Source organism: Talpa occidentalis, unplaced genomic scaffold (assembly GCF_014898055.3).
Source record: "Talpa occidentalis isolate TD23 unplaced genomic scaffold, MPIMG_talOcc4v2.1 talOcc4.16, whole genome shotgun sequence".
Taxonomy (NCBI): Eukaryota; Metazoa; Chordata; class Mammalia; order Eulipotyphla; family Talpidae; genus Talpa; species Talpa occidentalis.
In genome coordinates this window covers 23,667,971-23,695,849 of record NW_023601653.1, presented here as the reverse complement: position 1 = coordinate 23,695,849, position 27,879 = coordinate 23,667,971, and the positions used below count along the sequence as shown (strand labels likewise).

The window sequence follows — 27,879 nt, the reverse complement described above, 5'->3', positions numbered from 1 at the left end:
TCAAAAACAAACTTACAAATTTCTCTGACTTTTATTAACTACTGAGAACTTCAACATGCTTGACATTCTTTTCAGAATGGAATATTTAAAATACAATTTCCCATTAAATAATTATTGACAGCATTAAACAACCATTCAAATTATGTTGACAGCAACATCATTTCTCCTACAGTTGTCTCTGAGTCCTGACTGTGGTTAGAGCTGATACCAGTGTCTGAGTCTGTGTCATTGGTATATGTGTTCGATATTCTTTGAGTAAAGGGAGGAACTTCTCCACAGCTGTTGGGAACCTCTGATTCCTTGCCTCTGTTTTCCTTTACCTGGCACCCATCTTTGTTGCTAATATGAAGTGAATTGAACTCCTTGGCAAGGAGTTCATATTCTTTTGCTTTCATCTGAAGCAATGAGTCACTGTATTTAATCTCTTTCTGGATGCCGCTCAAGTGAGAGTGGATTTTTAAACCAGCTTTCATGCTTTTCTCTAAATCACACTTAACACTTTCTAAATTTGAGCTTTCAAGTTCATTTGCAGCTGCGCCTTCTGCATCTTCATTTATCTCACTGCAAACGCTTTTTACCTCTTTTTCTATTTCAGCTGAGAGCTTGTCAATGAGCATTCTGTAATATGTTAGTCGTTCTTCCAGATGTACAATTCCGTCACTTTCACTCAGGTCCTCCAGAATCTGGATTTCATCATACTGTAAGTCAAGTTTTTGCTCAACTTCTCTGAAACTGGGCATTAAGTATGCATCCTGGACATAATTCTCTCCATCATTTTCTACCCGATCAAGGTGGAACTTAGCTTCACACTTTTCAATTTCCAGATCCAGCTCTTTCATCCTCTTGACTTGCTGATGAATAGTATGGTCCTGGGAAATAATCAGATGAACTAATGTCTCCATGTTATCTCGATCCTGGGAAACAGTGTCCTGCTTAATTTTAGCCAGCTTCCTGAAAGTCTTCCTGACTATTCTTTTTTGTTTATCTGGTGGTAATGTCTTCATATAATTTGCTGGGCTGAGTTCCCACAGCTTTTCTGTATTTTGCACTAATTTGGCTTCTGCTGTCCTCCACAAAGGCACTGGCAGAAAAGCATCTGCTTTCACCAAAACAAATTGCATATTGGGCTGCTCATCTCCCCAGGCTTTCCAAAGCTTCAGGATTCTAGTGAGTGGAGGAAGAGCCCGCTCAGAGCCTCTCCACTTTTCTATGATGCAGTAATCGCTGGGCTTCCCCAGAAGGAATCGTTTCTCTCCAAATGTAGTCTCATGTTCCTCAAGCAAAGCCTGGATGACATCAGCAGAGGTGGTGCGTTTAGTTAACCCACAGACAATCTTCTCTTCTTGGCAAACCCAAACCACAATTTCCTTCTCTTCTGAATCCATGTCCTTAGTTGGAGATCTGAAAGAAAAACAAAACACATTATATTTCTGTCATCACCTATGTAAACTCAGAAAGATGGTTTAACTTTAATACCCTTTCTAGATTTTATGCTGAATGAAAGAGGCATTTTGAGGTTTGAGAGTACATGAGAATCAGTTATCCTGCAAGTAAAAAAAGTTTAAACCATGGAAAACCTTTTAATTTCCTTTTTTATTTCCTAGCGGGTCCTATAAAGAACAAATTGTCATCAAAGACAAGTGAAATTATTTTAAAGTTTCTTTAAAAGTTAGACATAATTACAGTTAGAACTGTTGGAGTTAAGGCAATAACCAAAGTGGAGATGAAAAAGAGGACATAGAATTTTTGCTAGAGCCTTAAGACTAGGGGACCTGGGAAGCATAGGAAAGAATAGTAGGATGATACTGGTTAAAAAGAGTCCATTAATGAAAACAGTCATTCTTTCATTTAATGTTATTTCATGTTATCATTTAACAAATGTTTATTGTATGCCAACTATATGTCAAGACCTGCGTGTCAGTGCAAAAGATAAAAAAAAAAAAAAAAGGAAACAAGGCTTCAGACATAAATGTTTAATTAATTCTATAGTGGTAAATGCTAAGAAGAAAATTAAACTGGATGAAGGAAACAGAATGACTGAGGAAGGGGAGGCCTGCTTTATTTCAATTAGAGTACTTAGAAGAGGTAAGTCTAAGAAGGTCACATTTGAATAAGGACATAAATTATGAGTAGGAGGCAGCTGGAGACCCGAGGGATAAATTCCAGGAAGAATGAGCAGCAGGGCAAGTGTCATGAATTATGTTCCAGGGACAGAAATAGCATGAATGTATTTGGAGACTGAGGATAGTGGAATTGGGGTTATTGGTGGGAGAGGTCGAATCATGAGCCACAAATAATGAGATCTAGCAGAAAGGCAAAGTTTTGCAGGCCACGCTAAGGCATTTAGATTTTGTTCTAATTTTATTGAGAAACCACTGGACTGTTAAAAAAAGGAAAAGTAGAAGCAGGAAGACCTAGATAGAAGGGTATTACAACAATTTAAGAAAGAGTCAAATTGCTGAACTATGATTTTGTAGTAGCCTAAACAGAAAATGAAATAGGACATAAGGTCTTTAAGTAAACAACAGATCACCTGTACTCACCTCAGCCTATACTACATTTATGTTGGAAACTGGGACACAGAGATCATGGAATCCGTTTGCATTGTTGAATAATAATAGAGATGTACATGATCATTCTCTGATACTTCCATGACCTCTGCTTCAACTGACAGCCTCTGGTCTTGGAAGGACCAAGTTCTTATTTGTTGTGGCTTCCCCAGTGATCTGCTAGTTTTCAGTTCATTTGGATAATGTAACACTAATGAACAGGAAGCACAATCAGTAATACTATCATTATTTCCACATTATATATGAGAATATTTGTGCCTTTATTGATAACATCATATTCTGACTGGTTTCACGTGTTCTTTTTTCTTTCAAGTTTTTCCTAAACATCCTTGTATTTTCTTGGATCAGTTATTTCTAAATATTTTGAGGAATTTTTACCACTATCATCAAACCAGATAACTTGCAAAAATTCTGTCACTTGACTGAACATGTTTAAAAGTAATAAGCATTCATTATTAAATTTAGGCAATAAACCTTCCATACCTAGTTAAAAGTTTCATTATGTTTAAATTTGACTTTGTAGCAGGCTTATGATTTTGAAAACTATATTTTTAGTATGGTTCCAATTGAGTTCCTATTCATTCAACAAATATTTTCTAAGAACCTCCTCTGTGGTTGACACTGTCATGGAAATATGGATGTTAGAAAGACCTATGATTTATAAACTGTAACCCTAGCTTATTGTGGGAAACAATGGCTGGATTGGGGTCTGACTTTAGTATCAGTTCTAGCACTAAGTTTCTTATTACATCAGTGGTTTCCAAAATCTAGACTGATGACCTTCAGCATCTTTTCACAGAAAATTCAAGTAAGAATACAGAAAGGATAGAAAGTAAGTACTCACCAAAATTAAACCAATATGGGAATCTTAAACACATTTTTTTTGAAATAATTGTTTTCATGTGGTCACCTATGCAAGCAAGCCTTATTATCTGATATAAGAACTTAACACTTAGAACTGGCACTAAATAAAATGCTCCCTTACCAACTTTTGGAAATCTGCTCTTTAGTAGAAGTAATGACAGCTACAATAGCATACACAACAAAAGCTTAAAAATACAGTCCTATACAATGCTGTAAATCATTGCAGCCTCAACTAGAAAACATCACCAAAAAATACAAATATAGAAAGATAAATTGTCAAGTAATATAATGTAATAAACAGTTACTTAATCATTGAAATCGAGAAGTTGGGACATCCAATTCTAATGACAACAGGGCATGCTATTTCAAAATAAAAAATATACATGCATGGCATGCCTAAGTGATATCTTTGTTTTGCTTTATCTTGTTTTTATTTCTTGGGGGGAGAGGATAACATTTTTACTGGGTATTAAACTACCCAGAGACTATATTAAAGTCACATAAAACTAAAAACTCATAGATCTTTAATTTATAAAATATCCTCTCTCAGTAATTCACCTCTAGTTTCTAATTTTAGCCTAGAATTTCAGTTACATTTATAAACAACCTCACTTTCTATGTGATTAAGACTATTTTTTCTTTTTCTTTTCATCTTTGACTGAACTAATTCACACTTATGCACTCATTGCTACTTAATAGCAAAAATTAAAGTTTTTCTTGTATATTGAAAATGTTTTTCAATAATTACTATTTCCAATTCAACAACATTACTTTTATTTTAGACTTTTCTTGTGTTGTAGCATTCTTGATTTTAAGAATGGTATTTGGCAGTTACAATATCCTCATTTTACAGATGAAAGAACAGATACAAATGCAAGGTAAATAGTTTGCCTAAAGTCACAAAGGTAGAAAATAGAATCATTTCTCCCAACTCTGGCATTAAGCAACTCCACAGACAATTCTAGTAGAATCCAACTCTACAGCTTATCCATGAAAGTAAATTACAATAGCATGTATGACTCCTAACTAACAACTACTTCTCCATTTATAAACTGATTACATTTCAAGTTATTTTCAACTAAATTGTCTGAAACTCAATGCATCTTTCCCTGTAAGATTAATGTTCTCTGCCTGCTATCATCAGTCAAATTCCTGGTTTGAATGCTTATAGGTAAAGTATAAATTTCCCTCTTTTCCTCTCCATACTTATTTTATTTGAACATCCTGTATAAAGGAAAGTATTGACAGAACCTCTTATATCTGAGTGACACATGAAGGGAAAAGGAGCAAGAGACTGACCATAGATGATAAGGCCACACAGATGGCAGTTGCCGCAATGGGTGTTTCAAGATATTGCAGGAGGGAGCAACCAGTAGGTGAACTTCTTGATTTCCTGATGAGATTATATAGGAATATCATAGATGTGTATAAGTTTAGATTATTTTAATTCAACTAGTTATAAAATGTGGATAAAACTTGGCCATCTTTATCCACTTATCCAGATGAAAAGGGCACTAAAGTTGGGGCATAGCAGAATAAATCAAAGAGCAACATTTACTCCTATTTTATAGAGGACAATAAAATGTAACTGAAATTTGATGTACAAAACTTATCAGGGTCAATATTTCATAGTAAGTCTTACTTCCAAAACAGTAACAATTACTAAAGTGTTAATTTATTAAAAATAACTTAAGACAATGATTCTAAAATCAAGTATATAAACACTAGAACATATATAGATATTTGTAGAAATTATTTGGACTTTCTGGGTGCATTTTCTATGTCTCAATTCTTTAATGCCTAGGCTAGCCCAGAAAGCATATTAACACAATCCATATATAGGAGCAATGCTAAGTGAAATTTTGTTATTGTTTGATTCTATAATCACATAATAATCCACACCTGGAAATGAAAAGTTAGATATTTTTTATCCAAACACTGGTGGCACCTGAGCCTGCCTGGAGATTGTGATGGCAAGATCCTTCAAACTGAAGAATGAAGAACTATTAAGCTTTGGGAGCATATCTGAATACTGACTCACTACCCAAAGACTTGTTCTTGTGGCCTTTTTATTACTATAACTTATTCTTTTTGCTGAAGTTTCTCTCTTTTGAAACGTGGATCTCCCATCCAAGTATCAACAGGTCAAGTGCTGTAGAATCAGGACCTGCTTGCACTTCATGGAATCTTATCACTCAAGTTCTAGATTCCAAGTTCTGGGCCAGTGCTGCCAAGAAACAACTGAACCCCAGTGTAATGTTTAATTTTCCTTTAACACATAAAGGGTAAAATCACAATGAATTAAACAAATAACTGCCACAGGTGATTCTTCCCCCTCCAGCCCACTGTGGTGAGGATATTTCACAATCTGTGGAAACATTTCTGGTTTTCAAATTGGGGTTTGGAAATACTGCATGTAGTAGGTAGAGACCAGGAGCATAAACATTCTGCAGTGAACAGAACAGACTCCTCATAGGAAAGATAGGTCTAGCATGGAATGTCAATATTGTCATGTTATTCAGGAATTCTGTTTTAGGTTTGTAACAAAATATGCTTTTATCATTGCTTCATTTTCACCCCCTTTTCTTGCACCTTACATAGATCTAACAGCAAAATAAATATGTGAAGGCAAAAATAACAAACAAGGAGAATCCTATCTATTTAAAGTAACCTAAAATAAATGATGAAAGTTGGCATTTTGTTTAATATAATATAATTGAAAATTTTGCTCATTTCATCCCACAGTCAATCTTCATGCTTATTATTTATAATACTGCCCAACTGAACTTCCCTTTGTTGATCCCAAAGCTAGAACTCAGAAATATTTATGTTTGCATTTAGATGCTTCAGAAATATAAACATTCAGAATAGGATAAATTTCAGTTCAGGAAAACTTAACTACACAGGCCTGTAAATTTTTCTTCTTCATTAATATATATTATTTGAGCATCTGGTCACCAAAAATAGAGAGTGGATAGTGGGCTGAAAAGTCATGTAGATAAAATAGGAGAACAGTGAAGTGCCAGGATTGTGGAAAGTGTTGAGAGTCAGCACAAGGAATTTTCATTGTATTTCACTCTTACTCCTTCTTTGCAACCTATTCTGGAAAGATTCTTGGAAAGAGGGGACCAACAAAGACAAAAATTAAGAAAAGAGGTTTCTAGGAACCCAGAGTTTGGAAAAAGAGGAGGCCCAGACAATATCTGCAGTTTTAAAAGGGATAAATGGAAATTCTCAGAAACAATTGTTGGAGATGAAAAAAAGAAATCTTTGTTATCATCTAGTTAAGGTTAGAGATGCGGTAGGCATGTAAGATATAACTAGGGAAATCAGACACAGCTTTTAAAAATAGGTGAGGGGCAGGGTGCGAACATGTACAATTACAGAGACTTGAACCTATAACCCCTGGAGGAAATATAAAGATGTAAACCTACTTTATGTCAATAAACATCATTTGGCTAAAATTTAAAAAATAAAAAATGCATTACTAATGGAACTACATTAACTATAACACTGTCTTATTTTAATTATTCATAAGACACTTTGCAATCAATATTGTCTGAAGTGACCATTATTCAAATAAGTTCATATATCATACTACATTAAAAACTTGTTTTTTTGTGTTTTCTGATTATTGAACACAAAACAGGGGTTACTAATATTCAACATTTTATCAGTCTTTTGGCTAAGTTAAGATATTGCCATAGTATGATTTTTTTCCATGCAGTTGATTGTAACTAAATTCCTTTAGAACTTTTCCTTCCAGAAAGAAATAAAAATCACATCCCTGATATTTTCTTAACACGTAATGCAATTAATTTGCTATAAAATATTGATTAAGCCTCTGTACACATTTATACTCTCAAAAGGTAGAGGTATATTTTATCCTGACATCACTCTGCAATTCAAAGCCAAAGCAAGGAACACAGTGAGATTTAATACAACATATATGACTCATCTATATCCATCTTGTATACTAATATATGCAATATAAAATACAATACAGATGGAAAATTTTCTACACAGAGATTCTCATCTAATAGGAAATAGATTTTAATGCCATATAATAGAGTTTTCATGGAAAACAGAGATGATTGTGAAGTTACGAAAACCTATTTTAGTCTTTTCTCAAAATATCTTACATTAATAATTAAGTCTTAAATAATGAAAATAACCTTTCAATGTATAACACTCTTTATGTGGCATTTATATCAAAAACATATCAGCAAATAACACCTGAAGACAGAAAAACTCAACAATGTAAGGTTCACAAATGATAATTAGGAATGGGAGCTATAAACCAATAATGGGAAATTTGATTTCAGTGTATTTATCTTAGGCTGAATAAAAGCATATAATTCACTAAAGATTAAAAATTGGTGAAATTAAAGAGAATTTTTTCTAAATTATGTGTGGTACATAATACAAGAAGTAATAAATTGATATTTGAGTTTACAAATCTAAATCTATAAAAATTATTAACTTTAAAAATGCTGAAGATACCATAATCAGTTTGTAAGTTCAAAGTTTAAATCACAGCTATTTTTCAACTAAAATATCTCACTTCTAAATTTTACAGGATCTTTTTCCAATAATCAAAATTATCACAGTATAGCTATAATTATTTGAGCTAATAAATTACCTTGCCTCAACATTATTATGTAGCAGAAAAATTAACATTCTGTTTGATATGATTGGGTCACTTTGTAATGAAAGAAAATGAATGACTCAAATACAGATTTAGAAACAAAATTGGGTAAAGATAAAAGTATAAATGTATGCTTTTGAAAAAGACTAATGTAAATTATTTGAACCCTTCTAAGGTAGTTAACCTCCCAATAAATAGCCCATTTTGAAATTTGATATGTGAATTTTTATAAATTGCCTCAATATTCATTTGTTCATGGAACTTTAGTTTTAGAAATTGTGAATATATGCTGAGGTTAAAATAAATATGGAAGATGCAGTCGTCTTATGTTCAGGAATTTGTCATATAGCTAAGAAGGAGAAAAGATATGATTAGAAGAAGAAATTTAAAAAATTCAAGACCATCTTGAAAATTATTTGAAATCAGGAGATAATACTCTGTACAAATGTGCTATAAAATTTTAAGAATAAAAACAAAGTAATATTTAATACATAATAAAAGACATAGAATTTGACCTCAGTACCTTCAATTCATTTTTAATTCCTATACCTTTTTCTAGAAAGTCATATTAAGTTAAAGAGCGTCAAGAAATTTAATTTGGGAGAGATGTAAAATTTTGTAGGTAAGGAAGACCCTTTCAAATTGTGACTTAGTATGATTATGTGTGAGGCTGATAACTGTAAAACAGATAGTTTTGTTTTGTTTTGTTTTTTTAAAGATTTATCTATTTTTATACAAGAGCTGGGGTACAGGCCAGAGGTGCGGGAGAGTGAGAGGATTCACCAGAGACCGAGTCGGGAACAGAACAGGCAGACAACAGAAATACACTGCTGAGGGTAGCAGCGGGCACGACAAGAGAGGTCTACCACGCCATGTGGGAATCTCCCTGGCCGGCCGGGAATCTAACCCAAACTGCAGAGGCTGCGGGACAGCTTCACAGTGCAGTGCTCAACCCACTGCGCCACAGGGGAGGCCCAAAACAGATAGTTTTAGTAAGGATAGTTTTAAATTAGTAAGGTGACTAAGAAAACATGGTGGGGTGTGAAAGGATGAACTGGGTAATAATGCTCACAATTATTGAATGCTGTAAGTGCTTCAAATGTTCAAATCATTTAATCCTCATCCCAAACCACTCAGAGAGGTACTATAATTATCCCCAGTTTTGAATAGGTACACATAATTATTCACACACTCAATTTTCTTGAAATTAAATCTCTAGCCTTCCCCCATTGTATTATTAGTCTATACAGCATCATATTCTGTTGTATAAACTGTTGTCATTTTATTTTTAAATTTTATAGTGTTTAAATATATCCAGATTTCAATTTTCTCATCTGAATACCACCCACTTCACTATGTTTTAATAAATAGAAAATGAGACAGTGTACATAAAGGTCACAGGCCAGAGGCTGATATACAGTTAACATTCAGTAATTGTTAGTTGCCTTTCTGCTTTAGAAAACCAAAAGAATGAAGAGAATCACAGTGTGGTCATACGAAAACCACTAAAATACTGCGTACTTATTTGTAATCATCAGCACATTGTTTATTTTTCAAATGTGCAAAGCTAAATGTCATAGGTAGTTTTTGAAATAAAACTTTGAAAGAGATAAGTTATACAGTTAATTTTCTAGGTTTTATCTAAACTTGTCAAACTTGTTCAAATAAATATGGAAAATATTTCACTGGACTAGTAATTATAGGCATTGACCACATCCAGCCCTCTGCCTGTTTTTGTGTAGGCCGCAAGCTAACAGGGATTCTTACACTTTAAAATGTTTTTTTTTTAATTAAAAAAAAAAAGTCTTTATAACACATGAGAATTATATGATTCAAATTTCAGTGTCCATTTTGAGTGATAAAAGGCTTGGATATAAGACCTGAAACCATAAAATGAATCCAAAGAAATAGACAAAATACTCTACAACATATGCCTCAGTGATGGCTTTGTGTATTAGTCTCCAACAGCAAGTGAAATAAAGGAGAACATAAACAATTGGGACTACATCTATACTGCAAAAGAAAAGAAAATACCATGATGGGAGAAAATATTTGCAAACCACACATCTGACATGTGGTTGATATCCATGATCAACAAAGAACTCATACAACTCAATGAAAAAAAACAAATAACCCAGTCAAAAAGTAGGCAGAAGAACTAAATAGGCACTTCTCCAAAGAAGACATACAGATGGCCAACAGGTACATGAAAAAATGTTATCATCACTATCATCAAAGAATGCAAAACAAAACCACAATGTGATACCACCAGTGAGAATGGTCTACATTCATAAAGACCAGAAACAAGTGTTGGTGAGGATGTGCTGGGAATATTGCCTGGTTCAGTCCCCATGGAAAACAGTATGGAGGTGTCTCAAAAGATTAAAAATAAATCTACCATAAGATCCTGCAGTTTCACTGCTAGATATCTACTTGAAAAAATGCAAAAATACTAATTTGAAGGGGCATATGCACGCCTATGTTGATTGCAGTATTACTTACAATAGCCAAGTTATGGAAACAAGCTAAGCACCCAAAGACAGCTAAGTGGATTAAGACAATGGAATACTAAAAAATAAACTCTTAACTTTTGCAACATGTGTGGAACTGGAGGGGATTATGCAAAGTGAAATAAGTCAGAAAGACAAACCCTTCTAAAATAATATTTTTTGGCTTTCTTGAATTAATAGTAGATAAATAATAATATAATAATGATAATAGTACTTTGACATTAAAGTTTTAGGTTTTGAATAAGACTTGTGATTGCTTTAATATAATTTTTGATATTAGGTTTTCTGCTTTAAACAGCATTGTGACAAAAAATTAAGATTTTTAAAATGCTCTCTTCAAATTCTGACAGAGACAATTGATCAGAGACTTTACTTGCACAGGCGAATGGTGGCAACTGATGGGATACTGTCCAGTGCTTTTTCTTAGATTGATGCAGCCACTGAACAGAATTTGAGTAATCTCATCTCTAATTATCCTTTCAGGGTATGAGCATTATTTCAATCTAACAGTTCTTTCTTTCAATTGACAAATGTAATAGTGATACTTCTTAGGATAACTTGAATAGATTTCAAATCCAATTGAACTTTATAATATACACTTCAAAGTGATAATGAAGCTCAAGAATATACAGATATTGCCCTATAGTCTCAGAAATTATTATTTTTGTTTGTTTTAATATAATCATTTTTTAAATGTAATCACAGTCCTGTAGTCTGAGAAAGAGATAATCATACTTTGTCAGCCATAAATAATACAGATCTTTTCTTAGGTTGCTAAGAAAATTCAAAACACTCTTTTGATAGATGAAGCATGAAAAGCTGGACTATCCATGAGTTTTCACTAACACAAACTGTTAACATTTTATTTAAATAATTTTAAATCTGGAATACTTCAGAAAATTAAGTATTGTATATAAAAATAAGTCAATCAAAAATTAATACAAAAGAAAAATTACCCTGAAAGTTAGCATTACACATAAACATATACATAGAAAATATTACTAGCTTAATGCTCTACTAACTCCGCTTAAATTTTTTAGGAAGCATAATATGAGCCAGTAATGCAGGATAAGAAAAACCCTAAACATTTCATAACTGGAGGGTAGCTATAGTAGGTAATTCCCATAAACAGAGAAAAGGGAAGAGATTGCATAAAGAATGTGTACTGGAGACTGCTGGAGGTTAAGTAAACTGGGCTCATAGTTCAGATTCCGGAAATTGATTATTATCACAATGTAAATATTTAACAAGTAGTAATTACCAGATGAAATGCTGAGAAAATAGCTAATCTCATTGGAAATTCTAGAACTTCCCAGTGTTGCATGTGCCTAGCAAATATCTAAATTTCCTTATTGATTTGTCCTTTTTAGAAAAATATTTCATAACAACAAAGCATAAATTTATTCATTAAGGGAAAGCGACCTAGCCTGAATATTTAGTTTAATGATAGCTGTAGTTATGTCAATTTACTAGTATTACTTTTCCTTTTGGCATCAACCTCCATAATTGGTTTTGTCTTCTTAGTAGAAGATATTTCCCAATGATGGTGATTATAATCTTTGCCTGCAATTGCCTACTTTTCTCTCTCCAAATGTATTCTGAGACATGTTGGCATATTTGAATGACACTAAAAATATGTAAACATTTGAAGTATCCAATAGACTACCTGACATCACAATACCCTGATTTCCCATCTCTGAACATATTCATTAATAACTGCAATAATTTGTGACTTCCGATTTATCTAAAATGATGTTTTCCACATGAGTCACAAATACATTATCTCCAGAGCAATAACATATTAATAACTTGTAGAAACAAGATTATACCAGGGCCTGTCATGCCATTCTGTTTTTTTTTTTAAAGATTTATTTATTTATGCACACAAGAACTGGGGTGTAAGCCAGAGGTGCAGGGGGTGGTGAGAGAATTCACCAGAGAGAGTGAGGAGCAGAACAGGCAGATCTACTGAAATACACTGCTGAGGGGAGCAGCAGGCGAGACATGAGAGGTCTGCGGTGCTATGTGGGTTGCTAAGCTCCTAGGCCATCTGCAGGGGATGGAACTAGTGCTGCAGTGGCTGGCAATAGCTTGATAGCACTGTCTTTAACCCCTCCACTTTCAGGGAGGCCCTGTCATGCCATTTTGTTATGGAAAAAGAGATACTTGAAAATATGATTGATTGGAGAAAAACTGTGGTAATCTATATCAAAGATTTTAAAGTCCATTTTCCTTCTCAAAGTTTTAAACTCTAATAAGCTCTGAATTTTGCCTTTTCCTCCTCATGGACTTTGCTTTATAATTTACCACCTTTTAAACTCTCTAATGTCACCCTTTCCTCTGGTCCTTCCTACTATTTCATCACATTGTAGCAATCATTTTTTGAATACATATTGGCCTCAAGTATCTTCCCTACACACACTCAAATAGCAATCCACAGTCACTCTAACTAGGTCATCACTTTCCAGTAACTGCAATCCACCCCAAGTAACTTCCACCATGACCAATCCACAGACACATTTCTTCTGTTTATCAGAGATCTCCTAACTGCCAAACCCAATAGCCACTTTCAGAACTGAACTGACTTGACATCTTTGTATACCCTTCCCTCCCATTCTTGCAGCAATCCAGTTTGACTTCTGTGATTTCATTCTTACATGGTTCTTCCTTTACCTTTCTAGTTTCTCTTCATTCCCACTTGGACCATGCTTCCTCTGTGTATTCAAGAAATGTAGAAGCCATGCAGAGGTGGCCACAAACCCTTAGTGACTCCTTCTGCCAAAAAACGTGATTTTTTCCACCTTGAATAGAATTTGGGACTTGCTATGACCAACAGAATGTGGTGAAAACTACCTTGCACAAGCTATGGAGTCCAAGTTTCAAGAACTCTTGCAGCTTCTTTCAATACTGCCCTGAGACTGCTGCTTGATGAGAACGCCTAAACCAAAAGATCGTATGGAGAGGGAGACCCTGCCCCCGAAGCTAGCCCTCACAGCTCAAGAGAAGGCCCAGATGAAACTAGCAAAAGAACCACCCCAGTTTACCCAGAATCAACACAATAATAAATTTGTTTCCAGGCACTAATTTTAGCATTTTTAGCATTTGTTATGCAGTAAATGATAACAGATACAACTGGCATGCCTCAGGTTTCTGTCTGTGATTCGTTTCTTGTTACATTGTACACATTCTTATGGGTGACAACTATTTTACCCAACTTTATCATCCAATTTTATGATGATACAGCATGTCCTCAAATAACATTGTTTTGTTATAACCTTGATGAGAAAAAAAAATAATAAGACCTAGCCAATGCTGAACAGAATGATGTTATTCAAGGATCTGCTTTCAATACATGTGGTTTGGTTCAAAATTGCAGTTTCCAAGAACCTATCAACAATGTTAAGTGAGGACTTAATGTAGTTCCCAAATCTTTTTTTTTTTTTTTTTGCCCTTGAGCTCTAGACTCATAAGCCCAACCATGTTTTTTGCATCTTTACTTCATAATTAACCCATAAGGTACCTCAAATTTGACCCAGTAAAGTGAATTAATCATATAGCCCTCTCATATCCCAAGCTATTCCTGATTTCCCTTCTTACTGAATGTAATCCTTCATACCTCCATCTATCTCTCAAGCTTTAAAAATGGGAATCTTCCCAGATTCTTTCTATCTGCCTCATCCCCCTTTAACAACCAGTCACTATGTCTGTTTCACTGTTTTTCCCAACATGAACTGATCCTCCCAATTAATATGCTTAATATGCACCTCAAGCAAGCTGTTCCAAATTTCTTTCTGGTGTCTGACATCTAATATGAAGACAACCTGGCTGTAAATCTATTACCTTATGAATTGCAAGGCTGATTGAACTGCATTTGCCATGCTTCAGTTTTTAATGGAATTTTTTCCATTACCTGTTTCCTTGACCTGAAATACCCCTTGTTCCCTTCTCCATCTGTCACTAGCATTGCTTCAGATATTGCTTCCTCCAGGAAAATTCCCTCACCCTCTTTGAATAACCCCATTCCCACCATTCCAGATGAAAATGGGTGCCATTTTTGATGCTTCCACAAAACCCAATGTACATTCAGTAGCAGCATTGTCTACTTTGCCTATTGCTTCTTTTTTTTCTAGTTTGCCCGTCAGGTCCTTGACTGAGCCTTTCATTTGAAATCTTGTGCCAAACATTGTGCATGTTAAATGTTTCTTTTAATTTTCAGAGCACAGGTAGGTTGGTGGGTCATTGAGTGAGGGAAGTAAGTGAAGAGAATTTTTCATTGAACTAGTGCCTGGTGTTTTTTACTATTCTACCACCTGTTTTTGTAAATAAAGTTGTATTGAAATACAGCCATGTCCATGTAGTTATATATTGTCTGTGGCTGTTTTCACACTGCATTGACAGAGGTAAGTAGTTGAGAAGGTAGATAAAATGACATAAAATACTTCTTTTGGGACTTTTTATGCAACTTCTGATCTACATGAATTTCCTGCTCCCCAAACAGATTTTATTTGTTTAGGTTTTATTGAAAACTCCATTATCTACACAACAATTCTGTGTATGATTCTCTAAGATGATAAAAAGGTGAAAATAATGCAGTCTTTAAACAGAAGAAACAAACAATACAGTGGAAGTGATAGCCATGTTTTGAAGCAATTTCAATCAAGGGTTGTGATTAAAGCATCACTGGCAGGATGGGGACTCAATATTTCATGGAGATTGAGTGGGTTTTACATACGATTAGTCAGCCTAAAGGTCCTGACTTGGAAAGGAGTCCCATTCCAGGTGCAGTGTGCTCCACATTAGTCAGTCCCACATAGCTGTCAAAGGGATGGGAGTAGGATGGATGAAAAGCTGCTTTCACAGTCCCATCTCAGGTGCAGGGTGTCCAAACACCAGGTGTTTGGAGGTGGAATATATTTAGAAACATTCAAATGACACCTTTAGTTTCGCACTCTTCATCCTGATGTTCTTCCCTGCCCAAAATGTTTGCCATTTTTTTCTGTTCCTTATGATGACACAACTACCTTCTAAATTATTCAGGCCCAAATTGTAGAGATCATTAAAAGTATTGTGGAAACATCCTGGTAATTGCTAGCCTTCATCCAAGCATGTACAATGGTGTCACATATCTTCTCTTTTTGTGCAATACATCTCTGATTCTCCCCTAACTGGCCCACTCATATTTTTTCTATACTCTTTCCAAATATCCCATTGATTTTATTTTCAAGGTTAATCTTTATGGTCCTATAATTATGTCATTTTCTTGCTCACAAAAGTAAATAATCTATTTGACAAATTACATTAATGTCCTCATGCCAAATATTTTTTTCTTTCTTTGTGTTTGTTCATGACCAGTGTTCTTATCATCTTTTTATATTTAAATTGTGTCGCTCATTAGGGTTCAGTTTCTGTAAAATCCACAGAAACATTGTTCTGTCTTTCTCACCTAACATACCGCTCTTTCCATAACTCTAATCCCGATCCTTAGGATGTCATATCTTATTGATTACCTCTACTTAGATATTAATAGGTATTTAGATTTAACAAGACCACACCAAAAGTATTAGTATCTCCTCCATTAGCCACCCAATATTTTTTTTAAGATTTATTTTATTTATGCATGCATGCAAGAGCTGGGGTGTAGGCCAGAGGTATGGGGGGTGGAAGGATTCACCAGAGACAGAGTGGGGAGCAGAACAGGCAGACTGACTGAAACACACCCCTGAGGGAAGCAGACAGGAGCAAGGCAAGACAGGAGAGGTCTGCTGCACCATGTGGATCAGCTCATTGACCGGCCGATTAAACATGTGCTGCAGTGGCTGGCAATAGCTTGATAGCACTGTCTTTAATCCCTGCACCGCCAGGAAGGCACCTACAGCAAGTTATTCCAACTAAAAGTCGGACCACTAAATGATCAACATTTTTTAAGTAAACTAGTTCTAAGTCTCATGTCTGTAATTAATAATTCTGAGATGAAATTCTTGACTTTCACGACTAGAGTAGAAGACCCGGCAGTTAAACTAGGGGAATACTTCGTGTTCCACTGCTATAAATTGCCTAGCCTCCCACACTGTTAAAAAAGAATCTCAAAGGTCCACTACAGCTTCATAGTGCTTCTTCTAATTGTACTTAGCTCCTTTCTGCATATGAGATTGTAATTATATGTCTACCCCATGGAAACATCCATTGTTTTGGAATAGCATGTCTCATAGCTTCCAGGCAAATGTTAGGTTTTACGCACAGAACTAAAAATAGGTTCCTTCAGGCTCCAGTGTGGAAGAGTATGATTTCCATCCAATGCCCTGCTGCTGGTTCTTAAATTTCTGCAGTTAACTATAAGCATGGATTACAGAGGGATTGACAAAGGTTCACAGTAAATGAGGAGCATTACAATAACTAAAATTATTTGGGGTGGCTATAAAATGTCCTGTTAAATGGTTGAGTATAATGTATCAATAAGCCTCAGACTATATAATCAAATCCATTCATTGTACACCATAATTAACAAGCATGAAAATTTGCTTAAATTGAAACCTCTGTCTCCATTAATGGAATTAAGATTGAAAAGACCCACAAAAATAAATTAACTCAATTCTATGAACTAATAAACTGGCCAATTTATTATGATTATTGGAATGAGTGGCAATCAACTACAGTTGACTGATGGGCTAATATTATTATATAAACCATCTTTAAGTTTTCAATAGACTTCCTCAATTGTAAAATAATGTTTTCTACCAATCCAAACAAGATTATGGATTCTTGCCAATCTGACTACATTTCTGCCTACTTCTTAATTCTTCTTTTTTTGATTATCCTATCTGAGTCAGTCTTAGCTTTGTGTGATTCAGTCCCCTCCTACATATTTTTGTACATCTTATTGTGTTACATGCTCTTGTCCAAGCCTGTCACCTAACTGTGGGAGTTTAATAAACACTATCTAATTGTGATGATGCTCCTTTTATTTTCCTTACCTCCATTTACTCCTCTCACATACTTTTACTTAAAGTCAACTAAAAACATTTAGTGAGCATCTGCTTTACAGAGAAACAGCCTTCCTCTACTCTAAAAGACTATATTCTCTTTTTCTTAATTATAACATACAGATTGTGATTTTATCCACTTTGTCAAAGACAATTTTCCATGCAAGAGTGATTTTTAAAAGTTCGTGCATGAGATAAATAACTGTAGTACTGTTTTCTCAATTAGTAATTTAATCTCTTAGGAAAGAGGCTGTGTCTTTGCATGTCTGATACAGTAACAAATACTATTTACCAGACCTAAATTAAAATTAAAAGACAGCTGCTCACAATATCCATGTAGCTGCCTTACTAGACTTAGAATTGTACTGTGCAAAAATTAAATAAGAATGTTAGATACTATAATTTATTAAACAACTCACATCTTTTTATAGACAGAAATAAATACATTTGACTTTTATCATAATACTATTTTTGTGGTGTTTTTTTCACAATGTGTCATATGTTTTAAGTAAAATAAATTTACAAACGTCAACTTTTCCTGAAATTCTATGCTATTAACTTATCTTGAAAAGGTAAATGAGCAGCAAAAAAAGAATTAATTCTACTCTGCAAAGAATATGTTAGAATCATAGAAACTTAGACATGAAAGGGTCATTAAATAATTCAATTTCTCTTTTTAAAAGAAAAAGAATAAAATAAACTATGTGTCCTATTTTTAAGCAAATTTCTACAAAGATATATAAGGAAATATCTTTTGAATTATGCTATTAAACCTAAAAGTTGTCAAAATTCAAACATTTAATCAAGCTCCAAAAATTGTTTTTGATAACATTTGCGGACTCATTTGTGTAATTCTGTAATTTATAATTTACCTCTTTGTATCTAGGGAGAAAGAGAGATAAGTGGTGGCACAGAAGTTCTAGTGAATCAAGACTGAGATACTGAAACCCAAAATATTATAGCATTTAAGTTATTAAAAACTTACACAGTGAAAGAAACTATGACTATAACAGAAACACAGCCTACTAAATGGGAGAAAATATTTGCATACCATACATCTGATAAGGGGCTGATACAAAAAAAATACATGAAACTCAACCAGAAAACAAAGAATTCTTAAAAAATGAGCAGAAAAACTAGATACTTCTCCAAGAAAAACATGCAGATAGCTAATAAGCACATGAAAAAAAATGCTAATCATCAGAGAAATGTAAATCAAAGCCACACTGAGCTACCACCTCATTTTCATGAGAATGGTCCATATCAAAATAACAGTCAACAACAAATGCTGACAAGGATGTGGAAGGAAAGGAAATATCTTACACTGTTGGTAGAAATATAGAATGGTCCACCCCTATGGAAAGCAGTATGAGGTTTCTCAAAAGATTAAAAATGGATCTGCCATATAATCCAGCAATTCCATTCTTAGTTATTTACCAGAAGAATACCAAAATATTAATTCAGAGGCAAACATGCATCCTGTGTGCACTGCAGCACTATTTACAATAACCAAGCCATGGAAACAATCTAAGTGCCCAAATTCCAATGAGTGGCTCAGGAAGATTTGGTATATATCAATACTGGAATACTACTCACCTATAAACAATATAAAATGGAACAACATGGATGGAACTGAAGGGGATTATGCTAGTGAAGTAAGTCAGAAGGAGAAAGACAAAGATAGGATGATTTCACTCATAGGTGGAATACAGAGAAACAAAACAAGGAGACTGACAAAGCTAAATGAAAACAAACCCAGAAAAACTATTGCAGAATTGAGGCTATTTGGTGGGGAGGGAGAGTGGAAATGGGAGCAAAGGGGGAGGTGAGATCTCATGAGCTATGTTGGAGGCTATGAGTGCTTTGTGGTGGGGATGAAGTGGCGACATACATCTGTGAAGGTGTGAAACTATTCTCTTAAGTCATTTACAGTGTTGTGAACCAATGTTACCTCAATAAAATTTAGATACATGTCATAACATTTTGCATCTCAACAAGGATTGACTATTCATTGAACTTTTATTATATATTAGCAATGTTCTGTGTCTTCCATATATAACCATGTTCAGTCCAAAAACTGAGAGTTTGGAATTTTAGAGAAGAAAAAATGAAATCCTAACTAGATAGGCCATACAGAATAATTGTGAAGAGTATGGATTCAAATCCTGTCTGTCACTTAGTAATTATTGCAGTGTTCCCTGTCTTAGTTACCTCATATATATAATAAGGGAAATAAATGTATCTTATTCACAGCATTAGTTATTAAGTAAATCACTTAGGACAGTAATTTTCATGCAGAGTGTTATAAAAAGTGTTAGCAGAGGTGGCTTTACCTTGAAGCAAATGAAGTTACTTAAGCATAAGAGTTCCCTCATTTGCACAGTCAACTTCCAGGGTACCAGAATGACATTATAATTTTTAAACCAATATTTGTATAATGTTTCACTTAAAGAGCACCCTCACCAGTTGTCACTTGAATTTATTCTTGCATGTTATTATTGTTGTTGCTATATCAGAAAGATTAAGTATTTGTCCCAGGGTACATTACTACTAATAGTAATGGTATAGATGGGATCTGTCTTAAGTCTATATGACCAAAGAGTTACTATTCTTGGGCCTCGCTGGTGGCACAAGGGGTTAAGACGCAGTACTGTGAAGCTAACAGCAGCCACTGTAGCATGAGTTCCATCCCCAGCCAGGGAGCAATCCACATGACGCAGCAGACCCCTCCTGACTTGCCCACTGCTCCCCTCAGCAGTGTATTTCAGTCAGTCTGCCTATTCTGTTCTCCACTCAGTCTCTGGTGAATCCCCTCACACCCATTCCTATGCCCCTGCACCTCTGGCCTGTACCCCAACTCTTGTATGCATAAAAATAAAATAAATCCTTAGGGAAAAAAGAAGAGTTACTATTCTTAACCAAGATATTCTTCCTGCTTATTTCCAGCATTTGATCTTTGTCTCATCAGCTGTAATGTAACTGTATTTAAACAAAGAGAATGGGGCCTCCCCAGTGGTGCAGCGGTTGAGCGCCGGGTTGAGAAGCTGCCCGCAGCCTCTGCAGCACCGGTTCGATTCCCGGCCACCAGGCGAGGGTCCCACATGGCACGCAGACCTCTCCTGCCGCCCGCTGCTCCCCTCAGCAGTATACTTCATCAGTCTGCCTGCTCTGCTCTCCCCTCTGGCTCTGGTGAATTCTCTCACCCTCCTGCGCTTCTGACTGTACCCAGTGCTTGTATAAATAAACAAATAAATCTTTAAAAATAATAATAAATAAATAAACAAAGAGAATGGCCTGTCCTTTTATCGAGTAAAACAAAATTTTCCTCTCACCTCAAAAGAAGAAACACTTTACATTCAGCAGAGGGAAGTATAGAAGACAGTCGCCATCATATACCAAGCCTAATGTGTACATTGCTGTGTTAAGGGGTATGAAGGGAAGTAAGGACATCCCAAAAGAAGGATGAATTGCCCTGTTCTGTGGTTTTGTTCCTAGAAGAAATCCAGTTTTAAAAACTGAGAAAAAAAAATATATATATACACATATGATCTACTTATTAGATATGATTGTCATTTGCAAACAAGGTAGAGTTAAGTCCGGGAACAGAGATGATGAAAGGTAGATCTTGAATTTATAGATTCATTCTCTAATTTGCCCATGCATCCATTCAACACAAATGTACCAGTCTGTGCCTCTGATTCATGTATTGCAGAGAGACCAAATCTATTTGGAATAAATACATTTATTAGGCACCTACTCACTGGTTATTTGGAATAGGAACAAAATAGTTAAGGTTCCTACTGTCACAGAGCCTATACTCAATGAGAATTTTTTATGGATATCTGTTTTATGGATAAAAATAGATTTTTTATGTCAATCTATGTATAAAAACAAAAGGCATTGTAGTCTGTAGGTAATCAACCTGTAAGAATCATTTTCCTTCTTTGTCAACATACTTGAAACCTAATGATCTTTCTTATTCCTGAAATATCTTGCTTAACAGCGCCATTGCTAAACATCTTCCCCAGACTCTATTCCAGTCACCTAAAGTAATTGCTTTGCTCTTATGTGACTATTAACTTTAATAATTGTTTTAAATTTACATTCAAACAATATAAAAACAAGTGTAAGTTTACAATAGGCTCCATGGAATGGAATCACAGTCTATTTTAAAGAACAGTAAATAATTAACTCTTAAGAAATCAATGTTATGTTTTGTATATGTTTTGCCAGAGGATGTCTCCTTAAAGCTCCTTGGCAGATACATTCAAAAACATGAGAACACAAAAGTATGCTGAACTTTTTCCTTTCATATATACGTGGTGCAGATAACCTGTTGCCCCATTTTAGAAAGCCAATATGCTAAAAGACAAAGGCATTCCTTGTTGAGAACTGGCATCCTCATACACCTGGAGGAGGTAAACACATACCCCATGTTAACATTCTTCTGTTTTCAGAACTAAAATCAAAAGAAGAGAACACTTGTATGAATTATTTAAAACTATGATCAAATTTCTGGGAACTACACACCAGCCAAATAACATCAAAACATTCTATCCTATGCAATCCAACTATAAACTTTTTCAACCTTTTTTTTCCCAAAAAAAATCCGTTTAAGAACTTTTCACCTTGGTATGTTTCATGAATTTGTACAATACATAATACAACATCTTATGTAGTGGATTTCAAGTTGGCTTATAGTTGCTTAAGTTACAATTCAAGATTTAACTTAGAGCTCAATTTCACCACTGCCACAGTTCTCAGGTTATCTTTGCCAGAGAGAGAACATTCCAGTCATTGTTCTTAATGGATTGTCTGCTGCCAACTAATAACTACTTAAGTTACTAGGTATCATTAGGGGGAATCTCTTTCAGGAATTCCTGGGAACTAAGAAGATGTATATAATCAAATATCTGGCATTTCTGAATCCAATTTTGGGAATACTTTTAATATTCCTTGCAAGTAAAACAAAATAGCACATGACAGTTTCCCATTTTACAAAGTTCATAAAGGACCATACTTCTGACAATGAGAAAACATCCATATTGCCAAGACTTTTACTCTAAACCACGAAACTTAATTCTTCCTACTGAAGAATGGGGCAGGTTTGGGGGCAATATAAAATATCTGGCTTTTAAAAACTTGGCTAGATATGTTCTATTAATTCAAGAGCAAATTTTAATGCAAATGATTTGTATCAACTATCAAACAATAGAGTTGTATTGTTTGCTTTTAATATTTTTAACAATTATATTTTGTAGTCTTTTTATTTAAATTATTTTATTAAGGTAATGTTGATTTACAACACTGAATCTCCCTTAGGAGTGTAGGTTCATGTTCATACTTCTTCAAATGTATGTTGTTACACCACACCAACACCAGAACAGCCACAGACCTCCACCATAGTATACCCAAGTCCCCAGCTATCCTGCCTTCTTTACTTCTTACTCCCCACCCTACATCTCAGCTCTACACTCAGATTTTTAGGGGTTGTAATGGCTTGTTTTTTTTTTTCTGTTCCTTTCCTTTATTTCTCTATATTCCATATGAGTGAGATCATCCACTATTTGTCTTTCTTAGAGCATTCTAATTAATGTTGATGTTATGATGATGTCTGTCATCACCTGTAATGGACAGTCATAGATCCATAGGTATAGGAAAAGCCAAGGAAAGTCAAATCTGGCTTAACAGTACATAACAATACTGATAAAGATCTTATCCCCTAAACTAGATCCTTTCCTACTCACTGTTCTCTCCTACAAATCACCTAAACGAAGGATTCAAATTACATGTTTTTGGCAAATATATGGGATATTGCTTGAGTATGGCAATTTTATGCTTCTAAGGTTTGCTGAAAGGTCCAACTAGTCCCCTGAACTCAAAGTTATTAATTAAAACACCAAGGAAAAATAACTGACAACCAAATCCCTAAAAACTTTGTAGTGACTTGCCAGTTTTTTGAACTTAGAAAAAAGTTTGGAACGCTAAAAACAATCAGGACTTTTTAAAAAGTGCTGATTGCTACTTGGAAGCATTAGCTTTCAAAACAATTATTACCTTGAAAATGAGAGTCTAATATGAAGCTAATCACATTCACAAGTGGAACCTATGTGAATACCTAAAAGTAGTAGAATCTATATCCAATAATCAAATATCCTTATGAACATCAACTGACCCCGTGTTTCTTTGGCTTTTGCAATAGCTACCTAGTTAGACTTTTAGAAAACATTTTTAAAATCTTAAATATTTTATTAAAAAGAAAATATCTTGACTCTCCAACAGTTTCATTTCTCATATTGAACAAAAAACTGCTTAAGAAGATAATTCATCAATCTTTGCGATTCAGTAGCAAAATGTTCTATTATCCTGGAACCAAAATAAACATTTCATCTTCTGAGATCAAAAGGTCTTCTGAAGACTACTCTTCCTGTGAAATGTTCTACAATTATAAAAGTTAGGAAGATTAACTCTGATTATAAACATAAAGAATTTTAGATCAGCCCTCTTTCTTTTATTTACATGAAAGTTAAAAATGAAAAGTTTATGTGCTCAAATACAACCATTTTGTGACCAAATTCCCTGAGGATTGTTTCCCAAATTTTTAAATCAGATGCTAGTTAACACTGAGAAATGATTATCTGGTAAAGGAGGATTAACTTGCTTCCCAAATGCATGTAATTATTTTTCTGTCAACTTGGATTATATCAAATGTCAATCAATCCTTCATAAAGTATTCACTTTTGTATTGTAGCTGACATCCGGTGATGAATAAAAATAAAATAATTACTATGCTTTTAGTTTGAGTACAAATTATAATTTTAGTTTACAAAATTATATAAACAAATGTATAGTTAAGTTCATCCCATGCCAGATACACATACGACTAGACAGATAGGCCCTGCCCTCTCCAAGTTTTATGGGTTTTGTTTTTATGCCTCATACTTTGAAGTTTAATTTGTGTTTCATTTGTCATAAAACTCTCAAATACTCATATATTTGAAAATATTTTCAAAGCTAGCTTCTGAGTTTTTGTCTTGGATGACTAAATATCCCTCCCTCTAAGAGGGAACAAAATAAAAAGAACAGGATGCAAAAAAGTTCAATAAACAAACTTTCTCAAAATATTATAATTTTAAATTCCCAATATTCCTCTACAATTCATATTTTCTACTTGAGAAAGATACAATTATGCTCAAATAGTTATTTTAGCTATATAAACTATATATCACGAGGCATACAAATATATTACTGAAATTCTTAGCTTGTGGTCTACAGAAATTTAAAACTATATATTTGAGGGATGCACTGGCATTTACCAGTAACTGTTTATCATCAATTAAATTTTCTATCAAAGGATGAATCGTATGCAATTTAAAAAATTTGGTCTATGTAAGTTAGAGTAGTATTATTTAAGTCATATGAAACCCGGAAAATGAAACTCATAAGCTTAATCATCTAACCAATTTTTGCTTCCAGTTTCACCGTTGTGAGGGTAAAAAACAGTACAAATACAAAGACCTTATCTATAACAATAGTAAACGCTAAAAAAAAAATGCATTAATTCTATTTCAATATTTCCAGACATCATGTGCTTATTCACTGCTCAGTTTGAAATACCCATATTATTAAGTTCCCAACCACTGCTATATTTTAAAATTTTTTGAGGACTGGAGAACCAGAGGTCTATAAGGGAAATCACTCAGTAGAGAATTTGTGCATAGCCTCACTATTGCCACTCTGCCAAAATAGAAAATGCCATATAAAAAGTGTTTGTATACTCACCTTCTTGAGTGAAAGCTGGTTTTATGAGTCGAGTACATATGACAGTGGCAAAACTGATGTGATGCAAGTGAAATGTGTTCTTTCCTCTCAGGAAAACTCAGGGGTGCATGCAATGTTCATTGCACTGTTATTTGACACACCAGGTACTTTTCCAAAGTAATTTTTATATAGACATATATGTGCATGCACGTACACACATTTTAAATAAATGTACTGCAAAAATAGAGTTACTGAAGAATGTAAAAAAAATATTAAGCATTTGGGGGGGCAGAGTGAGTCCTCTGGAATACTTTTTAGTGCACTGACACCACTAAAATACAAAATTATTTTTGATATTGATAACCATTACAAACATATTTTTTAAGAAAAACTCAGACCTCTTTCTTTAACTTAAAAATAGTTTCACTAATGACCAGAACTACCAAACTTGTGATATATTACCAAGTAATTAGCATTGAATCAAACTGGTATATAAAGTTTTATAGTATTTATTGTTTTCTGTTCAAAGTCTCAAAGTAAATTCAGTCACTAAATTGTGAATACATTTGGAAGAAGTTTAAAATATTTTTTCAGGTAGATATTCATGCACAAAATACGGAGAAATGCTTTAAAGTTGTATTACTCTATATTGTCATGAGACACTTTAAAATAATTTTATCATTTCCTACCATGTAATTGTATGCTTTTAAATTTACACTAAGTAAATTATGACAAGTACAAACAGGCATGACTGAAAAAAGAGTTATGGAAAAGCACTTATCAAAATAAATACATTAAAAGGGTAAGGCCCATTTCTAAAATTATCCTAATATTCTTAGGCATAAAGTGTAACTTTTGATGTGTTCATAAAGTATTTAATAGAAAGGAAACACACAACGTGACTCAAGAAAAATAGTGTTTGTGAGCATTTCAGGCTTGAAATAGCAAAGCAAAGCAAATCAGAGGAAATATAAAAAGATCAAGGAAGACAGATGTGTGAATCCTCGTTCAGTGCCTGAAACCACCTAATGTTCTCAAAGATTTCCCAAAGAATCAATTCACAAAAGTTTCTCTACGGAGAATTTTTGCCTTGGGAACTTGACAGGTTTCAGGAATGTCCCATACTGTATCAGCAGTTATGTTTTTGGTTCTAATTAGTGTCTAACAAATTCCAGTTGTATGTTCATCAATATTTTAACTCTTCCTGTAATCTACTATAATTCCAACTGAAGCAAAATCAGGATGGCCATCCTGTCACTCTCCAATATGCAGGGCAACACAAGAGAGATTTCGGGGATGCTGACTGTGGAAAAAGAACAAACCAAAGAGAGGTGGAAGGGGTCAAAAGACTCATTCTCAGCCTCAAAAATGCCCGAGCAGGCCACTGCACTTCATTACCGGGACAGCAGCCTCATCAACTGAACATTCCTAAAAGACCTAGCTCCCTAGGGGCTTTGTTCCCTAAGAACAAGTCCCATCAAATGTAACTACAACAAAACACATAGCTTCACACATAGGCTCTGGAGTATCACAGGCACATACACTCTTGACTTTACCTGTTTTTATGCCGAGTCTTCAGCAAGTTTCTTCCAAAAGGAGCCATGGTCCTCCAGGCAAGCCAGAGAGCAGCCCCAGATCCGATCCCAAAGTTATTTGGGGGTGAGAGTGGGGATATCTGGATTTCCAGGAGGACTAGAGTAGGACTGGAAGCTTCCTTTTCGCCTCTTGGGATGTTCGTGGCTCTCAGCTCATTAGTAGCCAGCAAGGAGAGTTGCTTGAAGTTGTGCAACTGCTGCTTAACTTTGAACTGCGGGATTGTTGTGGCTGCTGCACCTTTGGAGACCTGCCCAGCTCCAGCCTCGAAGAAGGCGTTTGGAAGCAGGAAAAGAAAAAAGAGAGAGAGAGAGAGAGAGAGAGAGAGAGAGAGGAAGGGAGGGGGACTCTATTGTGTTCTGTAGTTATTTGCAGACTTGCTAAACTTTAAGAACTGCCAACCCCACAGGCATGGTAATACCCAAGGAATGGGAATTTCACTCGATTTGGAAACCCCCCTCCCCACCTCCCTGCTTTCCACACCCAACCACACAAAGTGAACTAAACACACATAAAAGGTTTAAAAGTAAATACCCCCATCTCCCAGCCAGCTTCAGTCTGAGAAAAGTAATCTGATCATGGCAAACGGGAGTGAGGGCCAAGGACTCTGCTGAACTATTACACACACACACACACACACACACACACACATCCCCTGCCCGGGGTATCAGTGCTTTGCTGAACTATTACACACACACACACACACACACACACATCCCCTGCCCGGGGTATGAGTGCTTCAAAATACCTCGAGGAAAAGCGAAGCTGGACACAGGCTCCAGGTGGGCTCACACACAGCTTGGAAATGTGAGGCCCCCACCCCCACCCCGAGTTCAGGAGCCGGAGATCTTACACCTCCGCACGTTTCAAGTTCATCTTCCAAAAGTTGAAGGACCTGAAGGACCAAAGGACTCCAGGGCTGACCGAGCAGATGGACTGAGAAACCGGCTTCG

The 27,879-nt window shown here is 35.0% G+C and overlaps 1 protein-coding gene across 5 annotated transcripts; it reads right to left on the bottom strand.

Moving 5' to 3' along the window:
• RASSF9 (Ras association domain family member 9) lies at positions 1–27,879 on the bottom strand. Of its 5 annotated transcripts, XM_037513911.2 has the most exons (3): positions 27,675–27,879; positions 26,890–27,191; positions 1–1,401 (listed from the first exon to the last, which is right to left on the bottom strand). In XM_037513911.2, exons 2-3 carry the CDS (start codon positions 26,934–26,936, stop codon positions 141–143), a joined length of 1,308 nt encoding a protein of 435 aa, XP_037369808.1. In that variant the 5' UTR covers positions 26,937–27,191; positions 27,675–27,879; the 3' UTR covers positions 1–140. The 5 variants fall into 5 exon arrangements, with proteins under 5 accessions (XP_037369808.1, XP_037369809.1, XP_037369811.1 ...); XM_037513912.2 differs by lacking the exons at positions 26,890–27,191; positions 27,675–27,879 and adding an exon at positions 5,337–5,643; XM_037513914.2 differs by lacking the exons at positions 26,890–27,191; positions 27,675–27,879 and adding an exon at positions 5,383–5,643.